The sequence below is a fragment of the Rosa chinensis genome, chromosome 4 (genome assembly GCF_002994745.2).
Source record: "Rosa chinensis cultivar Old Blush chromosome 4, RchiOBHm-V2, whole genome shotgun sequence".
Classification (NCBI taxonomy): Eukaryota; Viridiplantae; Streptophyta; class Magnoliopsida; order Rosales; family Rosaceae; genus Rosa; species Rosa chinensis.
The window spans coordinates 6,937,169-6,961,836 of NC_037091.1; the positions used below are offsets into that span (position 1 = coordinate 6,937,169).

The 24,668-nt window shown below is 35.1% G+C and overlaps 1 protein-coding gene and 1 long non-coding RNA gene across 2 annotated transcripts; one reads left to right on the forward strand and one right to left on the reverse strand.

Moving 5' to 3' along the window:
• The first annotated feature begins 283 nt into the window (after positions 1-283).
• Positions 284-2,164, forward strand: LOC121052739. The gene is made up of 2 exons (XR_005810082.1): positions 284-666; positions 1,634-2,164. It is a non-coding gene; the product is annotated as an uncharacterized LOC121052739 (long non-coding RNA).
• Positions 2,165-11,172: 9,008 nt separating this feature from the next.
• On the reverse strand, positions 11,173-20,779 carry LOC112196096 (probable LRR receptor-like serine/threonine-protein kinase At1g53430). The gene is made up of 29 exons (XM_024336405.2): positions 20,618-20,779; positions 19,296-19,446; positions 19,131-19,202; positions 18,682-18,753; positions 18,375-18,440; positions 18,232-18,279; positions 18,069-18,143; positions 17,660-17,734; positions 17,492-17,563; positions 17,254-17,325; positions 17,054-17,125; positions 16,815-16,886; positions 16,423-16,494; positions 16,234-16,305; positions 15,316-15,387; positions 14,981-15,052; positions 14,694-14,762; positions 14,519-14,587; positions 14,301-14,360; positions 14,153-14,200; positions 14,021-14,067; positions 13,553-13,935; positions 13,264-13,447; positions 12,909-13,043; positions 12,692-12,804; positions 12,348-12,555; positions 12,005-12,239; positions 11,753-11,903; positions 11,173-11,654 (listed from the first exon to the last, which is right to left on the reverse strand). The coding sequence occupies exons 1-29, from the start codon at positions 20,745-20,747 to the stop codon at positions 11,322-11,324; spliced, it is 3,300 nt and encodes a 1,099-aa protein (XP_024192173.1). The 5' UTR covers positions 20,748-20,779; the 3' UTR covers positions 11,173-11,321.
• Between the last annotated feature and the right edge of the window lie 3,889 nt (positions 20,780-24,668).

Sequence of the window (24,668 nt, forward strand, 5' to 3'; positions counted from 1 at the left end):
GTGAAAGTGTGAATTATTGGTAAGTTATAATCCAACATTGTAAAAATTATTGGTAAGTTATAATCCAATATTGTAAAAATTATAGGGAAATGATGCAAAAGGTCATATTAGAGTATGAAATGATAAAAAAATCACCTAGTTTCCCACTTGATAAAAAGGTCCATAACAAATTGTTAGTAATATTAATATAGTCCTTATAAATAATGAGGTGATGTTAAAAAATGTCAATTTTTATTTTTTTTGATTCCAAGTATGTCCTTAAAGGCAATACCCCCGTTTATAACTTTTCATTCAAAATAGATATTCTCTCTCTTTTGATCAGAAAGCTGATTCGATTTGATCGGAGATTCTCTGTTCAAGTTTCTCTCTCCGCCGCCAGCTTCCAATTGATCTTGGTCTCTCTACGACGATCTGAAATCTCAGTTTTGGATCTTCAATCCAAAGCTTTGTTCTCTTTTTCTCGATCTCTGGCACCATCGCTCTTCGCCTTGATCACGTCACTTTTTCTTCTTCTTCGTCTTCCGCCGTGATCAAGCCGAAACACGTCGCCCTTAGTGAGAATGGAAGGATTGAAATTGCAGGGATCAGATTATGAACAAGGCGAGGTCCTACTGGTTCAGCCAGAAGGCCACCAAGGAGATCTCCTCCGTCGACGATGACATCAAGGTAAGCTCACTTCTCTCTCCATTTTGATTCAACTTGTTTGATCTGGTTTCGCGATCTTGAATTGTTGTGTTTTGGATCAGAAATTTGAATTCGTTAGCTACTTAATTGAGTCATTAGATTAATTCATTTAATTATTGTTTAATTGAATCTTAGGATGATTGATTTCCCTGTTATATGTGTTAAGATGATTAAATCTTAACTGTAACGCATGAACATTGTATGGTCTTGCTTCCCTTGTGGATGGGATTTTTGTTATAATTCATCAACCAATTTCTTTGTATTGGCATGTTGTGCCTCATAATCTCCAAGCTAGTTACTTTCTGAGATTGTGGCTTCAAAACTGTGTAACCATAGAGGGAATGGAAAGGTCGTATTTGATGCTGCCAGCTATGTCATTTATTTAGCTCATTTTCAAACCTAACATGATTTTGTGGTGGTTCAAGTCTGGTGTGAGATGCTGATATATTGTTCAACTTCTTTTCTTGATAATTATATGCAAGGGGGGTTATTAGTACGTTGCAGTATCTCTTTCCTTTATAGGCTTGTCAAAATTATGGATTGTTTCACATCTTTAGCATATATTAGGCGTTGTCAAAACTAGGTACTAGAACATACATGCCAGGCCTAAAAGTGTTTTGAAGTGTGGCTCAATTGAAAATTATGTTTTTTGTTATGAGGGAAGTCTGTCTACATGAAGCTGTTGTTTTTTAGTGCTTGGAAGAATTATTGTTGATGCTTATCATTCTTTGAATTGGTTTAGTAGAATTTTCAAACTAACGGGCATTGTTGGATCAATCATATTTAGGAACATAATCGGCTAACTTTGAGATAGCAGCTCTAGGGTTAACTGATTGATTTTGTTGTATTCTTGCTTCCTTTTCTTGATTTCTTATTACCCGATGGTGGATTTAGAAGAGATATCAAGTGTGACTCAATTTAATCCTTGTCAATTGTCTCTGTTTGCAAGGAATTTATGATGATATGAACTTGGGATTTTACCTTGTTGCATATGATGACATTGGGGGCATTTCCTACCAAAAGGCTTGCGACTTGTCTAGTCACATTTGCAGTTTCACTCGGGTTATCAGTAAGCACCCAATCTTTTGGTCTACACGCCCTAATTTTTCCGAGTCTCTGTTTGTCCCAAAGGAAGAAAGTTTATATAATAGTCGCATACATATTCGACAAAATGTCGTGGCAGATCACATTCACCAGCTCACAAGAATTGAAGTGGTCTCTCGGATTCTTTGAAGTTATCGGTTACTTAATACTTTTACACCTAATAGGCTTTTTAATTGGCCTTCCATGACGCAGTAATTTCCTTTGTTGAAGTTAAGACATTATATAATAGGTTTACTGTAATCATATAGCCTGAATTTTGTCTCCAGCAATTTAGTTAATGAGTTTCAGAAACTATGTCATGTATTTTCTTTGCAAATGTAATGTATTTCCATCTAATTGTTTTTCAAATAAAGTGGTTATATCTATTTTAAGACAAGGATAGAGTCAAGCAACACTTTTGTATCTCTAGTGCATTTTCATAGATGGAATAAAGAGAAATCACTAGAATTTTGTTGGTGATTGTACACTTTTTTGTAAAGTCACTGTTATATTCATGTCACTAGCAGGTTATATTGCATGTCACTGACCAAGTCACTATCAATCTCTGACCAAGTAACTGTTAACCTCAAGTCGCTGACAATGTCACTGTTATATCCATGTCACTGACCAAGTTACTGGCCAGGTCCCTAGTTAGTGAGGTCACTGGCCAGGTCACTGTTAACCTCAAGTCACTAGCTATTTCACTGTTAATCACATGTCACTAACCAAGTAACTGACCATGTCACTAACCAAGTAACTGTCAGTAGCCAAGTCACAAGTTAATAGCCAAGTCACTGTTAATCACATGTCACTAACTAAGTAACTGACCATGTCACTAACCAAGTAACTGTCAGTAGCCAAGTCACAAGTTAATAGCCAAGTCACTATTAATCACATGTCACTAACCAAGTAACTGACCATGTCACTAACCAAGTAACTGTCAGTAGCCAAGTCACAAGTTAATAGCCAAGTCATTGTTAATCACATGTCACTAACCAAGTAACTGACCATGTCACTAACCAAGTAGTCACAAGTTAATAGCCAAGTCACTAGACCTGTAAATGGACCGGATTTTGATCCGGACCCGCTTCAGATCCGTAGCTATTAAACGGGTTTGGATCGAACATTTTGATCCGTTGATCCGTTAATGATCCGAATCCGTTAACCCGTTTAATAAACGGATCGGATTTGGATTTAGGTCCGTCGATTCGATCCGTTAATGATCCGACCCATTTTAGTAATAAAAAAATATTATTTTTTATTAATATATTTTTTTTAAAAAAAATATAAAATATAAAATATAAAATATTAAAGATTTCTAATATTACTTTTTTGCAGAAATCTAAGAGGCAGTCTTCGTAATTTTATTTTTGATAATGTAATTTTATTTTTGGTGATACTCTTCATGTAGATCATGTTATTTTAATATTTTATTAATATCTTATGAGATATTATGATATAAATTTAATATTACTATTTAAAATTTAAAAATATTTGAAATTATAAACGGATCGGATTAGCGGATCGGGTATCCGTTAATCCGACGGATACGGATTTGGATCGAGGTATCAATGATCCGCCGGGTTAACGGAGCGGGTTTGGATCGAATTTTTTTTTTAGTAAACGGATTTGGATTTAGGTCGATCCGATCCGAACCCGGTCCATTTACAGGCTTACAAGTCACTGTTAATCACATGTCACTAACCAAGTAACTGACCATGTCACTAACCAAGTAACTGTCAGTAGCCAAGTCACAAGTTAATAGCCATGTCACAATCATGAGCATGTCACTAACTAAGTAACTGACCATGTCACTAACCAAGTAACTGTCAGTAGCCAAGTCACAAGTTAATAGCCAACTCACCATTAATCACATGTCACTAACTAAGTAACTGATCATGTCACTAATCAAGTAACTGTCAGTAGCCAATGACCTGGCCAGTGACTTAGTCAATGACATGAGTATAAGTGTCTAATAGTGACATGGTCACTGACATACAATGTGACTTAGCCAGTAACTTGATCAGTGACATATTCATGACTGTGATATGACCAGTAACTTCACCAGTGACATAGTCAATAACTTAAGGTTAACAATGACTTTGCCAGTGACCTCACTAACTAAGTACCTGGCCTGGCCAATGACTTAGTGACATGTGTATTAAGTGTGTAACAGGGGACCTAGCCTAGATATGATTTCATAACAAGAATACTAAACTTTACGAGCTATAGGAGCAGTAATTTAACAAAACACTCAATCCCACAAGTCATGATCGCCAACATAACGAGTATCAAGACCAACTTTTTTTTTTTTTTTTGGGATTAAAGAAGATCTAAAACTGTAAATAAAATAGTATAATCTTGATTTTCCATTGCACATATACTATATCACAAAGTAACAAAATTGAAACAATATTACAGAATCAAAATATTGAAATCCGAATCAATCGATCAAGGGCAAATCAGGTGCAGGTGAATTGGAAGGGCAGGTGGCTTTTGCCTTTGGTCTGGAGGTAACTGTAAAGCTGCACGCATACAAAAATCCATACAAAAATTAGTAAGCATACTTAGTATAATTAGAAATACTAAGCAACTGTTCATGATATCTAACTCATAAATAAAATGAGAAACTACATAAGAAAGTCATGACAAAACCAATTGTATTGCATTTGAAGAACAAAGAACCCAAACTAAGAGAAATGAATGACACCTAGCTACCAACATCAGTAAAGCAGGGTCATTTAGGATGGAATGAAGCACACATAACACAATGATTAACATCAGTAAAGCAGGGAATTTAGTCTCATAGGTCTGAGGCAACTGCATGAATGAAGTAATTTTTATCAGAGACAATATGGAGCAATATCAACAGTCTACCAACAGCCGTGATGACATGCAAGCCCAACCAAAACAATTAAAAATACAACAATTAGAAAAGACAAACCTTGATCCACTGCCACTGCGATCCAGTTTGTGCATAAGAATTGCTCGCGACCGGGCATTCAATGACTGTAATATTATTAGCAGATTAAGTCAGTTTCATTGCAGATCAATCAAAAAAATATAATGCAGTGCAGAAACTTAGTTCACAGTTTTAGTACAGCCATATCTTTATACCACAACCCAGTACCCTTTGGAACTAAGATTCTGTTTAACAACCATCTCCTTTCACTCTAAACCAATGTCTTTTAACAGATAATGTACTCCTTACTAGTTAAATCAAAGAGGAAGGGGATGAGTGACAAGCCCAGTAAATAGGTTACAAGAATGCATGATGTGCTATATTCTGTATCACAACTTTCATTACTTACATGCAAACAAAATCAGAATTGATCAATCTTTACATCATGATTAAAAGTTGACACCAATTTAAACTAAATTTTTCACCTTTTATATTTGGATGATAAACTCTAATCATTTATAAAAAGGAAACTCATCTTCTTCAGTAGATTAAAAAAATATGACGACCCACATAAAGTACTAAGCAGATTGAACCAATGAAGTAACATAATATTGTTTCCTTATCAAAAATGAAGCAGAGGTACCATTAGCATCAAACATAATGACATCTTAAAATAGCAGCACCGTTTGCTATTATGAAACCAAAAATCAATTTCTAACTCCATATACTCCTTGAGCCAGTAGCCAAGACTAACAATAATGGTAGTCCAGAAGACATATAAACGTCAAAGCAAATTGAAGATTTGTTCGCATATGATCAATACTACTAATTCAATCGATTATGGGAAACAAAATCTCCAAATTCTCAGGCAACAAAGCAAGTAATCTACCAAACAGAAGCACATAGATTATAGATACATTCTAGCATGCGAAAATTGATTAATAATATTGAAAAACTGAAAAATCAGAACTCACAGTGACAAGGGAGATGGATCGCAGCGGCGACAAGGATTCTGAAGTTGCTGCTGGTGCGCGAGGTAGCAGTGTAAAAAACCCCGCCGAGGTCGACATCCGGCGGGTACAATTGCGGCGAGTGGCTCAAGTCCGACAAGAGTTGGATGAGTCGGCTCCGGGCAGTGTCGTGCAAGGACCAGTACAAGATCCGACTTGAGGATCCAAACTCCAACGATCTCCGTCGAGACCATGCTTGACTCGTCGCGCTACTTCGTCCTTAAGATGGAGGACGGCACCGGCAAGCACGCCTTCATCGGCCTCGAGTTCGTCAAGTGCAATGAGGCGTTCTATTTCAAGAAGAAGAAGAAGAAGAAGAAGAAGAAGGAGAGAGAGAGAGAGAGGTTCAGATGGGCTGAAGGGAGAGAGTGAGAGCTGTCGATGGCAGTTTTATAATTAAATGTAACTCTAATGGTAGGTTGTGAGGAAGTGACCTTAATTATCGTAGGGACATTTGTGTATCCTGAATTATAATAAAGCACTTTAAAATGACCTCTTTTATCATTGTCCCAAAAATTATTGGTAAGTTATAATTCAATATTCTAAAAATCATGAGCATGATTCTTATTGACATATGTAAGTATAGGCATGCTAAGAGTTTATTAAAAAAAAAAAAAATAGTTTTCAAAAATTTGCAATCAGGGATTAAATAGTCAAAGCAAAGAAATTCTGGAGGCAAATCGGGTATTTCACTATTTATTGGACAATGATCTTCCACATTTTCCTTTAGTATAGTTACCCTTCATTTGTTTTTGGATACAAACAACATAATATAAGGAGCAACGTATGAAATTGGGGCAGATCCGGAAAATCAGTTACTATTCATTAAATAGTACTCGCACTGAGAGTGGCAGCTGGTAATTGATGGAAAAATAAGGGCAAAACTATTTACAGTCTTTTTGTTATTGGTATGCATTATTGAAAAAAAAAAAAAAAAACAATGTTCATATGCATAAAAATGTGTATTATAAACTCATTCATCTGCCCATAAAAGGCTTGAATATCTCAATCAAAAGTAATTCGAAAAAATAAGAATTTGATTCGCTCGGGATAAAAATTCCGTGCAACGAATATACCAATGGTAGGAATAGTGGCAATGATTTCCCCTAACTTAAGCTTATACCAAAAGGTGGTCTCACCAGTGGCATCAAAATCCACAATAAGAATACGCATTTCTTTCTTAGCAAAATATCCACTGAAAATTTTGGTGAAAGACAGCCCCATCTTATATATGAAGCAATTCCTATAAACCAAATTATGTAAGAAAGATAGAAACCCATTCTTTTCCAATAAATGTCTCATAGATCACTAATCACAAACAAATATTGCATCCATGGAAGACAAATCTCAGTAGCATCAACGAATAAACAATTTTATTTATGTTATTTTTTTATACGAACTTATCTTTTATTGTCCAAAAAATGAAAACAAAACTTTTTATATGCCTTATACAGTTTTTCGATGATTATATGCATTATACAATTACTTTAGATTTTCATAAGCATATATCTAAAATAATAAATAATGTCCATGGCACTATTCATTCAATAGTAACTCTCATTATAATTTCAATTTTTTTCCAAGACAAATTGACCCGCACAATGCTCGCGGGTTTTTTAATTTTTTTTAAATGTGTAATAGAGTAATAGATGAATACTCGCAATATAAAAAAATATTAGCGTTAATAATAGATTAGCAAGAAATGAGATACAACCAAAAATAATTTTTTTCTATGATTTGTAGAAATTTACTAATACAAAACAAAATTGTTCTCTCTTAAAAATATATATATATATATATATATATATATTTTTTAAATGATATAGCAGAATTGTAAAAAACAAAAAAATATTTAAAAAAAAAACTGAAATGATAGGATATGCCATGTAATTTCAGATTAAATTTGGGGGCAAAACCATCTTTCAAGATGAATAGTGGAATGGCAAACTATAAATCACCAAAAACAGAGGGCAAAATGATCATTTCACACCCTTATTAACAGTTGTCAACAGTATGAACAATATAACAGTGGATTGAGCTTTAGTATATGTTAAATAGTAAATTTGGTTTTTGGCGCGAAATCAAGTTTTACATTTTTGGCGCTCCCATTTCGCGGGTTTTTAGATTAACCTTTTTACTAAGATTGTAGGGCGAATTCGTTATTTATTTATTTATTATTATTATTATTTTTTTTTTGGCAAATCTCAACGGAGCAAGGAACAATGAAAAGTACAAACATTGTGAAAACACTAAACAGGCACAAAGGGTAGTAGACAACAACCTTATCCTTTGAAATATTGAAGAGACATGCCTATTCAAAAACAACTAAAAAACTACAAACTAGCTAAATCGAAAATTAAGAAGACCTAAACGGTTTTGAGCACAAAAAAAAAAACTTTGCAAACTGTGGTATCGAATCCCACCAAATTATATCAGGCAATTAGTGAATTATAACGTTTGATTTTATGAAACACTCGGAAAAGTTTACAAAATATTGTAGGGATGGCCTCGGGGAAACCAACTAGTACACATTGTTTCGGGTTTGTTGTTTTTACTTTAGAAATTGAGATGGAATCGAACTGACTATACTAGTGGATAAAAATTATGTTCAGTAAAAATTGCACACAGTGAGCGAAAATGTCACTAAACATAATTTCACTCTTATTCATAAAAAAGAATAGAACTTTAATTATTTCGGGTTCGACCCATTCAAGACAGAATGTGTCTTTTAATTATAATCTCTATCATAGGGAAACACCATTTGCTTCCAATCATAAAGAAATCAATTGTAGGAATGTGTGCATTTGTTTGCTTTTGCAGCTGCACCCGGATATTTGAATGGGTTGTCTAAGTATTCTTGGAGAGGGATCAAGCCAGTCGTAGTTCAAGAATTCCAATGACTGAATAACCCATTGGAGGGTATTGCTTTTTCGAATAGGAATAGTGTTTGGACAAATTTAGTATGAATGAACTAGGGATTTGATTTATTTTGGATTTATGTCTAAGTCATTTTGATTTTTTTGGTGTTTGGATGATTTGATTGATGTGGTCATGTATTCGGATTGGATGAATTCAACTGGTGGAGTCAGGGATTCTGTTTGAACTTGCAGTTGCATCTAGTGGGTCGTTAGATTGCCTATATATTTTTGAAAAGGGATCAAACTGATGTAGTTCACAGGGATTGGTACTTCTTGGTTTGTACTGATTTTTGGGTTTGATGGATGTGCATAAAATTTTGAATACGTCAAATGTATTTCTTTTAGACAGCCAATTTGATAGAGTGTCTGCCGATTTGATTTGGGCACCCGTCGTGCCGAGCTTTGCGATTGGGCCATGAGACTTGAAATGAACTTTGTGCTGCTTTTGCCCTTATCGACGAACAAATTGATTGGGCCGAACGTCCGAGATGAACAAGCTCAAGAGAAAAGTGATCCGAAGACCCACATTTATTGTCGGGCTCTAGTTTCTGCAGGCCTGAGTATGAAACGTGATCTGTACACCCATGTTCTTTCTTCGGGCTTCAGTCTTCACTCTAAATCAGGCCCAGCCATCACACCCAGTCTTATTTCCTGGAGATAGAGGTCGACTTCCTCAGTCCAATTCGGAGAAGGAAATACTTCCTTGTACTCTCCTTAAGGGAGGAATCCATCGTTGCTTTTGCATCAACACCGAGTTGGCACCTGTTCTTGATCTCCAGCGCAGAGTCAGGTACCCTCTAAACTCTTCATCCCTTCTTGACGGGAGCTTTTATCAGCTATGATCAATCAGAAGCTGACAGAGGCTTTTCAATTTTTGCTGCTGCAGGTTCAAACATTCGTCTGTAGCTTCGAACTTGCGTTGCGGCAACTCGTCAATCAGTTAATCATGTATAGCACCGCTTCAATCAAATTTGATTTCAAGTAACGAATTATACTTGCCACCCCTTGTTTTTTTTTTTTTGTCTTCTTGTTCATCACACACATCACTGATTCTAGAAACAAAACAATTGTTCAAGTTTAAATTGTTGTTAAACAATTAAGTTTGCCCCACTTTGTTGTTTTCCTGATATGCCACCGCTTGAATCAATTAAATAAGCTTGCCTCCATTTTTATCTTCTTGTCGACCAAACCACAGTTTCAAAAAAAAACCAAAGCAAAGTTTAATCTTTCCTTTGCTTCTGAGCATCTGGACCTTGCCTTTTCATCCATTTATATTTTGACAATTGCTTTTAATTGATTCCAAAGCTTTTGTCCAGACCGTTTTGTATTGCTTTACTTTAAACCCTTTCGCAGGCTTCGATCGTTTCACCACTGCCAAACTCCCCACGGTCAATTTTGGGTGAGGCTTCTATCATTTTGTTTGATATGGTTGGTATTTTTCCTTTGAGTTTCGGGTTTTGTATGGCTTGTTTTGGAAGAGGTGGTGTAAGGCCATGGAAAGGGAGAAGGCTAGAATTATTTTGAGAGAAGGCAAATGTGAATCAACAAAGGCTTTGACAGCGGCGCCTCCGTACAGATTTTGGCATTGAAACTCAGCCGTTCAAGAATGACCATTTGTCCCAATGCTTAGAAATTGCAGCAGATAAGATTGCATTAAGACTCTGGCCGTTCATGAACGACTGTATTTGTCTTAATGCCTCGGACAAAGAAACTTGCAGGAGGTTGTTCATGAACAGCCTCTCATTTGTTTGCAGCAAGCTAGATCAATGGACCGATGCGTTTCCCTGCTACTAGGATTCATATTGAGAGACCTCAGTAATGAAAGACAAGAACATCATGTATACCTGAGCTTCTCTCTCGGAGTTTGGATTCAAGGCAGAGCTTTGGGTTTGATTGCTGCTTTTTCTTCCTTTTTTTTTTTTTTTTGACAACCAAGTTCATTTCACGACGCTTTGACAATCAAGTTCACTTCATTTTCATCTTCAGCATGATTTGCGAGTACCTTTACTTGATAGACCTCTTGCTTGTCACCTGAACCTTTGAATTCACTCAAGAAGTAAAAGTGATCGAAGGTTCCGGTCAGGGTTGATGCCTAACCGAAGCCCTTGCAACAGAGGCACAGAGCCTAGTGGCCGAGACAGTTCCTTCCTCGGCCTACAATCATTTGATAAGAAGTCAGATACAAGCGCAAATCAAATCAGAACCTCGCTTGGCCATTCAGCCTCAAGTTAGCATGCCCGCGTATCAAGAAGGACGATTCAACCACAAGTCCATTAGCCCTCATTTTCGGCCGAGACGATTTTGAAGCAAACACCTACTCATGTATTATATCGATTTAAATTCGTAGATTTGCTTAGATTACCAAACCATAAATTGTGTTGTTAAGTTAAGTACTTGGGAATTTGAATGCTACGATCGTGCTAAGATATATATTAGTCGGATTGATTATTTTCAATTTGTGATCTTTGGTTTAAAGTCTTCTTATTCAGGTTTGTTATTTTAGGTTGTCCACTTATAGGGGAAGTACATGATGAAATCCGGGGCGGATCTTGTCATATAACGTGCCTTAAAAGTATAAACTCTCTAATGATTCATTCTATAAATTTGTTCTAAGATTTTAAACATGTTCAATACAGACCGCAGTAGAGTCATCAAGTCCGAAAACAAGGAAAAGAAAATAGACACAAACATTTGGCTAGATTACTATGTTTCATTTGCAAATCTCTAGGGGGTACTCTCGGAAATGTGTTCTGTTTCATCTTCCCCTTTGATCAAATTGGATGATGTGGATGCTCTCGAGGTTGCTTCCATAGAAACAGAGGAATCAACTTGAGCAACGGGACTATCATTAAGCGCAGGGGGACAAATCTCCTCAATTTTTTTGTCGCCAACGAGAACACTCACTACTTCAGACATAGTAGGCCTCAGAGTCGGAGATATACTGGTGCACTTTACTGCTAAATTCAAGATGATTATGGCTTGTTTTGCATCATACTTGGTAGACAAGGTTTTGTCAACCAAGTCCACCAGCCTTCCTTTTCGATGTAAATCATAAGCCTGCATTTCCACACACAACATACACATCGTGTTAAATGAGATTATAGCATAATTGAATAAAAGAAAGCATAAAAGCATGGCGATGCCATTTTGCTTACCGTGTCTAGAAGAAATTCACTTTCCTGGCTATCTCCCCTGTGTCCTGCATTTGTCCTTCCACTAACAGTTTCAAGTATAACCACCCCAAAACTGTAGACATCAGCTTTAGATGTCACAATTCCTCGAACATACTCAGGTGCCATATATCCTCTGCAGAAAACAAGAGGTAACTTATCATTATACTAAATCAAAGATTGCAACAAGTATATATAAAGCGGCAGCGAGTAAGTACTGTTTCAATATTTACTTACTGTGGCACTTCTACTTTGATGAACTTGAATTGATCATCTTCGGTGTAAAGTCTTGCCAATCCAAAGTCTGATATTTTAGCCTTAAGGTTTCCATCAAGAAGAATATTAGTGGATTTAATGTCGCTGTGAACTATCTTCATCCTGGGATGCTCATGTAGATACTCCAATCCCCTAGCTATTCCCAGGCAAATGTTAAACCTAACTTCCCAGTCAAGTTTCAATTTGGACTTTGAGTCTGCAACCCATACAGTCACCAAATCAATATATTTTCTTCTAAATAATTAGTGTTAGAACATGAAAACAGATAACCAAAAGAAAGGGGGCTGATAGAATTAAAATTTACCAAATAAGGCATGTGCAAGGGAGTTGTTCTCCATATATTCATAGATGAGCAAATGCAGGCCTTTTGCGTTGTAAATGTCCAGCAACTGAACAAGGTTCTCTTGACTCATTGCTTTTAAGGTATAAAATTCATTTATGAATTCATTGATCCTTTCCTCGCCATGAGAGCAAAGTTTCTTCACTGCTACAATTTTCCCTTGTACTTCAGCCTACACGCAATTACAACCAAACAAATGAGATACATTATTAAGTCCGTTTCTCCTGAAGAACTGAATTTGCAAGCTAAAGATCAAAGTTTGTAGTTGAAACTCCACAATAAAAACAAGGACAGATAAACTTAGTTACCTTGTAAACTGTCCCAAAACCCCCTTGAGCAATCTCATTCCTCTTGCTAAAATTCCGAGTAGCATCTTTTAGTTGTTTGAGGGTGACAGGCTTTTCTATACCTATTTCTATTTCTGTTCCACAAATAAGTGATCAGAAATGTAAGCTAAAGTTCAGTAAGAATTCGTGAAAGAGTGAATACTTGTCAAATGTTTGTAGCCAGTATGCAATATGTTACCTTGTAAGTGATCTGTATTCCCCAGCCATCCCATCTTCCAGGCAAAAAGTAATAAAAGCAACAAGAAAACTATGATTGAAGCCACAGTAATGAGCGCTGTTTTCAAAGGAGACAGTTGTTTTTGTAGCTTGTACTCTGATTTCTCAATTCAATGATGAATGATCATCCCGACAAGAGAAACAAAATGTACTTTAATTGTGATTGTTCCTTAGATATGCATAGAATTACTATTGTAATTACGATATCCAAATATATATATAGGCATGTAAAAGAACGAAAATTTTATTCAAAAAAAAAAAAAACGAAAATAATTATTCAAAAAAAAAAGGAAAAATAATAATTATTATCTATGGACCTGGAGTTACGGATATAGCAGATATGAGAGGTCCATCAAGTGTCCCTGCTCCAGCCGATCGAGAGTAGAAGTGGATCTCTAATGTACTATCGTCCACATAAACATCCGTGAAATTTTTTATACATTCTTTATTCGGACCTCCTGCATTGTCTATAATGTTGAAATCATTTAGTCGTCTCTTACCCTGCAGCAACCAATCACCATTCATACTTAGTTAATTGGTTCAAATGACAAATCATGCAACAATACTAATGCAAATGGGTGGTGACAAAACTAAGAAAAACATTACCTGAATATATACATCAAATACGCGTTTATCCGTACTTCTAAAATCAACATCCTTATGAACATCTGTATCCTCATCAACAATTTCAGCAAAGTGAAGTGTTACATTATAATTGCCTTTACGTAAACAGAACCCGTAATATTTTAGAGAGACAAGGGAACTGCGAGCTTTATAGTATAAAGACGCTTCAGACGGAAGCACACATCTATCGCTTTTTAACAATTTGCTAGAATTGCCATTGGAATAGTCATAGATGTTTCCAACGCTACTCCGAGCCCAGTTTCCTTTTGGACTCAGGTAAAATAGTGACGTATCATTATCTTGATCATAAACATTTCCACCAACAGATGTATTCTCACCACCACAATTTATGAACAATGAATGGTCTGAAGAAGTCAAACACATTTACAATTAATATGCATAAATTGTTAGATATAGATAGACCGGCAGAGTCCAATATTATAAACTTACAATTAGGTTTTCCCTTGGGACAATACTTCTCCTTGATTGTGTCTGTCCTGTAAGTATAATCACGACAAGTTATTCTAAGCAACTTAATCATCAAGTTTTTCTAGTAGTATAACAGACAAGATATGATCATACGAATTTGGCAGACAGGTTGAGGAGTTGCAGCAGCAGGAAAACAAATTCCTAGAAAAATGACGAGAGATATCATGCAATAAATATTTCAAATATATATATATTAAGAATCCTTAATAATAGAAAAGAAAGTGTATAGTTAATTCCTTACAGTTGTAGATTGGGTGACGGTTTAAAGGTTAGCTTTGAAAAATTATTGTACGAAAAATCCCTGGAATGAAAAGAAATATTGATGAGAATGTTGTACACCAGAGACACGGTACCTAAGCAAGCTCCTAACTAGAGAATGTTAGTGGAGGTATAAATGTTATCGGTATCTAAATACACAGTAGATGGGATGCAGAAGGATGTACATATATTGAAACATACATCTTACTCCATGCTGCATATTGAATCCAATCGGGAATTCTCCCAGACAGCGCATTGTTTGAAAAAGACCTGAAGATAACATGCATGAAGTAATAAACCTTCTTGCAATTTTCTAAATTTGTAGTTAAACATATTCATGAGAGTTTAGAAAGGTGGAGAGTAATATGTCACGTACATGTGAGTTACATTTAAGTTTTTCAAAGAATCTGGGATTCTACCCGTTAACCTGTTGAAGCTCAAGTCTCTGCAACACAAAATTAAAAAGGCATGAGACTTGTTTTTAGGGTGGGGTGGGGTGTGGGGAGCGAAAATGGGATCAGAATAGAGAAATTCTAGGGAGCGGGATCGGAGAAACAAAATATGACATGCATGGAAAAAAATGTTAATATATCTGATCGGAGCTACTTAATTAATGTGGATATATTTGAAGGTTTAAAGAGGAAACTAAACTAAAGAACTTACATGTTCTCTAATGATGACATATCTCCAATGTAAGAAGGAATTTGACCAGTGATTGAGCAATTTCTTAGTATCCTGCATATGCACGCCAACAAATAATTCTTTTGAAAATGAACACTGATCACGTATTCACATATGCTAGTACATGTTATTTTATTAATGAGTTAATGAAATTTTGACTTTTACTATTAAACTCTAAAGAAGTGGGGGAGTACCCTTGAATTTCAAATAAATCGAGGCTTTAATTGAAAAACCCATTATTTTCACCTTTTATATATGATTTTGAATAGATAATTTGATCGAAATAATATATTGTGCGAAATAAACAATTTACTAACAATAATCTAAAACTTTTCGCCACATGTGTAGATGGTGGGAAATGGAAATTTGAGTCGACATCACTTATTGCCCTACAGCAGAAAGAAGCAATTTAGAAAAAGGCAAAATAATATATCAGTTGAATGATATATATATATATATATATATATATATATATATATATATACAGGGCCGGTCCTGACATTTTGAAGGCCTGAGGCAAATAATTAAAATGTGGCCTCACATAAAAAAATCATATAATCGAACAAAGTTTTATATATATATAAATTAAACCCCTACATTAATAGTAATGCAAAAAAAAAAAAAAAAAAAGGTGTTCAATTCCAAAATAATTTTTCTCTTAGAAGGTGAAAAATAAAAAAGAACAGAATATAATATATTCTTTACAGAAGAAACCAATGAAAAACAAAGGGCAAATACATTAGTATTCAATTTCAAAATATTCTTTCCATAGAAGCTAGAAAAAGAAGGAAAAAAAAAAGTTTAATTGTAAAGAAACTAATTAAGAAAAAGAAAAAGACAAAAAAGTGCAATTAAACTAATTAAGAAAAAAAAAGACAATAAAGAGGCCACTATGCTTTGAACCTTGGTACTGCCAGCAACAGCAAATCTATGTTGCCGCTGCAGTAGCGTGGCTATATTGTAGAGTATACGCAAAAGACAATTATAATTATACAATGAATATATGTAAAAAAAAAAAAAAAAAAAAAACTTGGCGGAGGCCCGCAGGAGAGTGGTGGCCTGAGGCGCCTGCCTCAGGCAGCAGCCCTCAGGACCGGCTCTGTATATATATATATATATATATATATATATATATATATATTATGCATGAGATTTCGATTTCCGAAAAGCTAGACGAGTGAAAAGATAGCCAGCTAGTGCCGGTGGGGCTGGAATTGGCACACTTAATCGCTTACAACATTTCTAGGTGTCGTAAATTAAAAATTCCGGCAGGTATCTTCCCATTGAAATTGTTTCCGTTGAGAAAACTGTACAAAATTTAATGAAAGTTAGAGCAATTAACAAATTCAAAGATCTATAGCTGCTTGCGTACGTTTGACAATCGTGCTGTACAAGCTACATATATAGAAAACCCAAGAACGTACAGATACGCGATTGAAGTCCAGTTGGCTATGAAGTCAGGTAAAGGGCCAGAAAAATAGTTACCAGCTATGAAACTGCATGCAACCAGGTGAGCATCATATCATAAGTGATTGACGGTTTGGTTAAATAATCAATCAGATTACATATATATTAGGATAATACTTGGCTAACCACAACCAATAACAAAAGGACACGTGTCCAATAACCACCCAAAAATGTTTGACAAGTGAAAAAGATTTCCTCCACAATAAACCATGAGTATTATCCTTGTTAAAAAGATTCCCCCACAATAAACTATGAGTATTATCCTTGTTAGGTGGTTAGCCATGTATTATCCAATTATATGTTCTGAAAAGTTAAGATTGAATTGGGGGGGGGGAACTTAATTACGTACAATCCAAACAGACCCTTAAGGTTGGCAAGGCTTTTTGGTAATGTCCCAGTGATACTGTTAGATTCGACATCGCTGCAACAACAAATAGAAATATTTCATATATATTCTACACATAGCTAGCTAGATTAATAAGATATTCAAGCCTAAATCTAAATTGATCAGTTTTATAAACACGTCCGATGTGGTACATTTTTTTTTTTTCAAGAATAATTCTTTTTTACATATATAATGGAACTTACAAGAATTCAAGGAGTGTCAAATTTCCTAGTGTTTGGGGGAGAGTACCAGAGATTCTATTCCTATGCAAATACCTTCACAAAAGGATAGTTAAGGAGTGTGAGAATACACACACACACACACCCATACACACATATAAATTCAATTTGATCATTGGAATATAGGGGTATTAAACAAGTGTAGGTACGTAAAGTTTACTAACAGTTCACGCAGATAACTCAGTGCACCCAAAGATGCTGGTATAGAGCCGTTGAGATAGTTGTTCGCCAGAACACTATATAATATGGATGGATCAATGGTGGGAAAAGAAAAAATGAGTTAACTGAGGTAAAAAAAATTACGTACTGCTAGCTAGTTTAATTTCTTCAACATAATTAATTAATTGTTATGTAGTGAAACATGATACCATCAAAACCATGAACGCGAAGAAATCGACTTACATAAAACTGATGAAAGACAAGTTCCCTAAGCTCTCTGGTATAGGCCCAGTCAATTGATTGTTTGAAAGATCCCTGATTGAATTAATTGATGTACAAAATAATTCGACTTAATAACAGATAATTTGATCAAGACATTAACCTGCCATAATTAATGGACTACTAACGTACATGTAGAAATCATCTGGGTTAACATTAGCCCTGTTGTATTGCTTAAGCTTGAAGAGTCGGTAGGCATCTGGATCACTGCATGCATGTACATAGATATCCGGAAAGTAATATCAATTTCATTTTCCCATTCGTAAATTCCAACATGTGTAAATGGAACTAATTAAAAACTTTCCCTTATTCATCCCAAGTTTCAAGCACATGCCAATTTTTTTTTTTTTTACATCCATGTTAGGGGTTCCTAATCACTAAAAATATGTTGAGATTTAATTCCAATCAGAATCGGTGAGATTCGAATCTGGATGTGGGAGTACCACACCTAGAGTCTCTTATTAACTTGACCACCCCTGTGGTGGTTTAAGCACATGCCACTTAAACATATGTATCTGTATACGTACAGAGAGAAACTTACGATGCCACATCAGAGACATCCACATTCCTTAAAGTGGCTGGTATGGGTCCACTTAATTGATTGTTTGAAAGATCCCTGAACGTGTAAGTAAATTATTAACACCCCAATAAGATGGAAAGATGAAATTAATTAAGCCAAAATTATTAATGGACTCCACACATACAGTTCGAAGCTAACAGCCATGCTGCGGTGCGAAGTATGATCCATGCGGCTGTATTGAAGCAAAGAGAAAACTTGAAACATGTTGCTAAACCAAAACTTTTTTTGCTTCTTTGTTTTTAAGTCGACATGATATATGAGACTTACACTTGAAATTTCATATTTCCCAATCCCTCTGGAATGGGCCCGGTCAATTGATTGCTGTAAAGAATCCTGACAATTTGACATGTACACATGCAAACCAACTTATTATCAATATTAATTTTCTAAACAAGTAATTTCACTAATAATTAACCAAAAGATGATTAAATCTTTGGTATGTTGGTCCGAGGTTTGATGAGCACATATATGGAGTTTGAGAAATAAAAGTTTCCGAACCAAATTCGTGCACAACTAGGGATATAAATATTGCAAGCCCGCCGCGACAACCATAAATCCACAAGTACGGACTTACAGCTTGTACAACGAAGATAAATTCCCCAAGCTAGCAGGTATAGAACCAGTCAATTGATTCCTACTAAGATCCCTGAAAATTGAACCAGCTCATAAATTCACGTTAATCATTTAATTGTCTAGCTATTCTGGAATCAAACAAAAGATAACAACAGACTTCTATCAAAAAACTTTCTTTTTCTGGCAAAGTTGTGCAACAGATGCTCAGGAAAATTCAAAGTAAAAAAAGTATTAGGAACTGACCGAAAGACTATTCTAATATTATATATAGAATCAACAAAAAATTTCACTTGAGAAATTGGTGTCGGAATTGCAAGAGGTTGGAGGTAACAAATAAGACGATAAATATCTATGGTACCTAGAACAGGTACAAAACACAAAATAGTAATGATCGATCGTGTTAAAAAAGACATTAGATATGTAATGTTGCAGAAAAGTGAGAGAAATTACAGTTGCCTTAGATGTGTGAGATTGCCTAGTTCTTCAGGTATAACTCCGGTCAAACTTCTAGCCTTCAGTGCACTGTCACTCAAAATGTGAAACCTGACTACTTAATTTTGACCACAAATACGAATTACATATATGTATAGTTAAGATCTAAATTTTCAAACTTACATTTCTGTGACATGGCAAATGGTGCCGTTTTGAAAACTGCAGTTACATCTGATGCCATCACGACCGCTCTTTTTGCAAAATGATTTAGATGGCACTCGATTAATATCATTGCTGAACTCCAACTTATCTATTATTTGATTAAGAGCTCTCACTGTCGACCAATGTTTTATTTTATATCAGCAAAAAACTTCTGTTATGTAGGAGAAAAATACCATTAGACTAATAGTTAATTGGTGTTAACAAGATTGAGTTTAATTTCTCTAATTTAATCTAATCCAGAAAGAACAAAAAAGGCAACCAAAAAAAAAAAGTGAACTATAGGTCTCAGCGTATATAAATTGATTTACAATAGTACAATACCAATGCAACACGTACATGCTAAATACACAGACACAAATACTTATTATACAACTTGTTTACCTTAGCATTTACAATAATGAAAATTTTATATACACCCCCCTCTTTCTACTCAGTACACCTCACTCTTTCTTGAATCTTTTAATTACCATCTTAATCTTTAACCCAAAAAAAAAATCCTCAGTGACTGTTGTTTATTTGAACCGCTAAAGAAAATCCTCCATGATTATGGTTAAGGTGGAGAAAACTTGGATGCCATTACTGTATGACTTGTCAATATTAATTCCAGATTTCCATGCCAGTTGCATAAACTTTGGATATACTTTCATTGATTCATGAATCTTAATTGAGTTGGGTTTAATTAACGAAATTTCTAAACCATATATCTTATTTCAATTTTATGATAAGTGACGAATAACTAAATGAATTGATCTAATAAAAAATATATACTTTAATTTTTGGGTTTTCTTTTGGAACTTCACAAACAATAACCTATGAACCAGAGGAAACAAGTGGAAGGAGTAGAAAAGAAGAGACAGCCTTCGATAACTGCGAGGGTTGTTGTTGTATCATCATCTTTGACATACATATTCCTTTTTATAATTCAAACTTTGCTAGACTTGAAGGATGTAGAAAGTAGAAACCAGAGAGAGCAGCAAAAGGAAAAAAAAAAAAAAAAAAAAAATTCAGAATTGAACATGTGTTAGGGAAGGCAAAGGGATAGAGAGGGCAGAAGAGGAAGTTCAAGCCAAAAGTTTGCTAAATGTTATTTTTTTTTTTGAAAGGAGTTTGCTCATTTTTAAAGGGATGAAATTAATAGATTAGGGTGGTGTAAACTAAGCAAACTCGGGCCCTTTTGGTTGAATTAAACTGTATGAATTGGATTAGAATTCTATTTTGTTGTACCATTTTTCTGGCATGCTGTTTGGTTTTAAGAAAAAGATACGAAATGGATGATAAAATACCTTCTTCATCGGGCAACTTTTGAGCTATACTCTGACATTTGAATTCAGAACCAAGCTGAGAAAGAGTAGAGAAGAGGCATATACTTATAATAGTAAAGCTGACGAGTCTCGCTGAAGCTTCGGTCCCCATTTTGCCTTGAATGAGTTTTTTGCATTATTTAATTCTACTTCTTATAATATATATAAGGCAACCTGGAATCTTTTCAGCATTATCAACTTTACAACAAGAATCCCGATCACTTACCAATTTTCATACACCAACAATATATGGTAAGTAGATTAGGCCAAAACTGCTGATGCTATAACCCATCCAAGCCACACCTGACAAAACACAATTTCTGAAAACCAAAGCCTATCACCGTCACCATCACCATCACTAGGCCTGGCATTTAAACCCGTAACCCGCAAACCCGCACGCTAAAAATCCGCACAAACCCGCCCGTTTATTAATCCGGGCTAAAAAAAGCCCGCACACAAAAAACCCGCAAATTAACGGGTTTTGCGGGCTAAACCCGTTGGAACCCATTAACTCAAAATCCTTCCCAAAAACCAATTACCCATACGGGGTTCCCCATTTTTTTATTTTTTTTCAACCAGGGCATTTTTATAATTTTTCTTATTCCCCATGAGGATCCGACAGTTGAATCTTCGTATAATTGTGAAAAGACGATTCAAAAGAAGATCCGTGAGGATTCGACCGTTGGATTGTCGTATAATTTTGTGAGAATGATTCCAAAGGCGATCTGGGACGATCCAACCGCTGGATCTTCGTATAATTTTGCAAAGATGATTCAAAAGGTGATCCGTGAGGATCTAACCATTGGATCGTCTTATAATTTTGTAAGGATGATTCTAAGGGCGATCCGGGACTATCCAACTGTTGGATCTTCGTATAATTTTGAGAGGATGAACCTAAGGGCGATCTGTTAGGATCTGACCGTTGGATCATTGTATAAATCGGTAAAGATCATCATCTAGGTGATCCATGAGGATTTGACTGTTGGATCGTCGTATAATTTTGAGAGGATGAAACTAAGGGCGATCCAAGAGGATCTGACCATTGGATCATCATATAAATCAGTAAAAATGATCCTCTAGGTGATCTGACCGTTGGATCATCGTATAAAACGGTAAAGATGATCCTCTAGGTGATCTGTGAGGGTCCGACCATTGGATCGTCGTATAATTGTGATTTGTGAATTATTTTTTGTCGAAAAAGGAAAGGAAAAAAAATCTAAAAAGATAGAAAATAAAAAATTTCAAAATAGAAAACCAAAAAAGTTCATATAGAGAAAATGGCAAATGAGGGGTTATATACATAAGTCTTAATTGGTTTTAATTGCTTTGATAAAAAGTTAAAAAAAAAAAAAAAAGTTTACGGGTTTTAACGGGTTCCAACGGAAAACCCGCAAATCCGCCGGGTTTGGCCCGCGAAACCCGTTAAGCTAACGGGTTCTTACCGGGTCGACCCATTAAGAACCCGGCCAGTTAAAAACCCGCACCGTACCCGCACTATACCCGCACGTTGCCAGGCCTAACCATCACCATCACCATCAAAGCCTAAACCCCTACGTGGTGTGTGTATTAGGACCTCTTTACTTTAACAATTAGAGAATTTTTACTATTTTACATCAATATATGACCTAATTCAATTATAAATTTAAGAATAGGAAAATTTTCAACATTAACCATTCGTGTACTCATGCCATCTATATTTGAGGAATGACTGTATTGCCACTCATCTATCTTTCTTTAGATTTCTATGTAAAAATTGTGTATACAAAAAATCAACCAAATCTATAATCATTTAATCATTCAAAATTGTATAAACAAATGTAGTCCATCATATAAAATTAAAACAAACATTATGCTAATCAAATAGTTAAGCCTTTTCCGATTTGGCTAATTTTTTGTAGGATTTATATGCGTGTATGTAACTAGAGAATGGATGGTCTAGATTATTAAACTACATGCTTAAAATAAAATAAAAACATTCTCACATTTCAAGTTTAAGGAGGTCATCTCTAAATTCTCCTTCTATATATGAATATATGTCGTGTGTGTATATATATATATATATATATATATATATATATATATTCCGACTCCCTCCAAATTTGATGTCAGTATTCATGTACCGAAGATCTACGACACTAAAATTCAATCATATAGTCTAAGTGGGACTTCAGAGTTGGGACCTCTAATTTGTTATTAATAGGTTAGGGATATTACCCCCAAAACCAAAATATATTCCCTACCTTAGAAATTAAAATAATGAATAAGTAGACTAAAGAAAGAGACGACGTTGTCTGCCAAAATATATTCCCTACCAAAATATATTCCCAAAACCAAATAGTGACGTTGTCTGCCATTAGCAAAAGAAACTATTCGTTTGTCATGCATGGAAGTTTCCTACTGAAGCGATTGTCTACCTTTATTTCTTATAATTTGGGAAAAAACTGTGACTTTGGTTTTTGAGTTTTAATTCATGAGGCTTGACGATAATTTACAGCAAATGAGAACAAATCTCTTACATGTGGATAGCATAGCAGCTAGCCAGCTAGTTTACTTCATTTACAACCAAAAAGAGACTCTACATGGTTGAAAAGTCGTTTGTTGGTCTACGAACAAACTACATAGAGTCAACTACAGACTACAAACTACATAAAATCACATACTACACAGTGCTAAATGATTCATATAATTGCACCACATTTTTTTATACTCTTGTGCAAATTATAACACAATAGTGTGTTCTCTTTGTCTGAAACTTTAACATAATTGAGGTCAATCCATATAATTGAGAAATATGAAGTGAAAACTCATTTTTGAAACATGGCTCCATCTTTGGGTTTTTTTTTTGGGCTAAAATTGCTTCATCATGAATTCTTCTCACCCAGATTTGTCTTCAGGGAATTTCTCCTCATCTGGATTCCACTGCTCACTCGGGTTTCCCTCAAAGAGAACACTCCTCACCCAGCTTCGCTTTGAGGGGATTTCTCCTCACCCAGATTCACCTTAAGGAGATCTTTCCCCACACATATTTGCTTCTAGAGAATTATTTCTCACTTAGAATCACCTTGAGATGATTTCTCCTCACCTAGATTCGCCTTGAGAGGATTTTGCTTCACTCAAATCTGCCTTCAAATGTTTCACTTCAAGGTATTTTTCTCAAACAGGTTAATTTCCTTATTTATTAGGCTATATCCTGAGTAGAAGCTGTTATTAAAATTTTACACTAATATAAATATTATATGTTTCTATGTGAATAATTGAGTTTTTTTTACTTCTATTTTTTTTTCATTAGATTTAAAGATATTTCTTCGGGATATTTGGATATATCTAATATATCGAGGATATTTGACGATATCAGAGAAATTTTATAGAAACGGTGGAAGATAAGGTATTTTTCTCCTATGATATATCGATCTCTCCAAAAAGGAAAATTGTGGGATGTATCAAATCCTATAAGGGCCCGTTTGGATTAGGAATTTTGATTTTGATTTGAATTTCAAATCTGAAGATTTTAAATACGTAAATTTCAAATCTAAGAATTTAAAATTTGCTTGTTTGGAAATTTTAATTGATAGATAGATTTGAATCAAAGATTTCCTTGATCTAACTTTTATTCTTCTTGAATCATACTGACGAATAACTGATTCACTGTGCCTTCGTCAAGAAGCAGATCGAAGTCATTGTAGCCACCAAGACTCGCTGGCGAGGGTGTTATGAAAGTGAAAGTTCTCGTCCTAGCCACCTATATTGATCAGAAGAAGAGTAATTGTCATTTACTATTTTAAATTCTTATTTTACTGTACCATCATTTTATTATGAGTCATGGTCGTGTTGGATCAATCCTTGTAGAAGAATCTTAGCTGTATTAGTCACCTGTGTGGTTGTGACACGTGTCGTCCATGACAATGACTAGCTATATAGGCTGTTAACCTGTAGTAAAAAGCATCGAAGATAATACAATTTCTTTCTTCTTTTTGCTAGCCTTTCATTTTCTCTCCAGCTGTCTTTGAGATTTCCAGTAAGTTGGGGCCAAGAC

Excerpts from the sequence above, each read along its gene's own strand:
- LOC112196096 (XM_024336405.2), bottom strand. The coding sequence starts at position 20,747 with ATGGGGACCGAAGCTTCAGCGAGACTCGTCAGCTTTACTATTATAAGT. Across the intron at positions 19,447-20,617 it reads AAAGTTGCCCGATGAAGAAG|TGAGAGCTCTTAATCAAATA; the intron begins GTATTTTATCAT and ends ATTGGTCGACAG. Across the intron at positions 17,326-17,491 it reads TTGTCTTTCATCAGTTTTAT|TGTTCTGGCGAACAACTATC; the intron begins GTAAGTCGATTT and ends CATATTATATAG.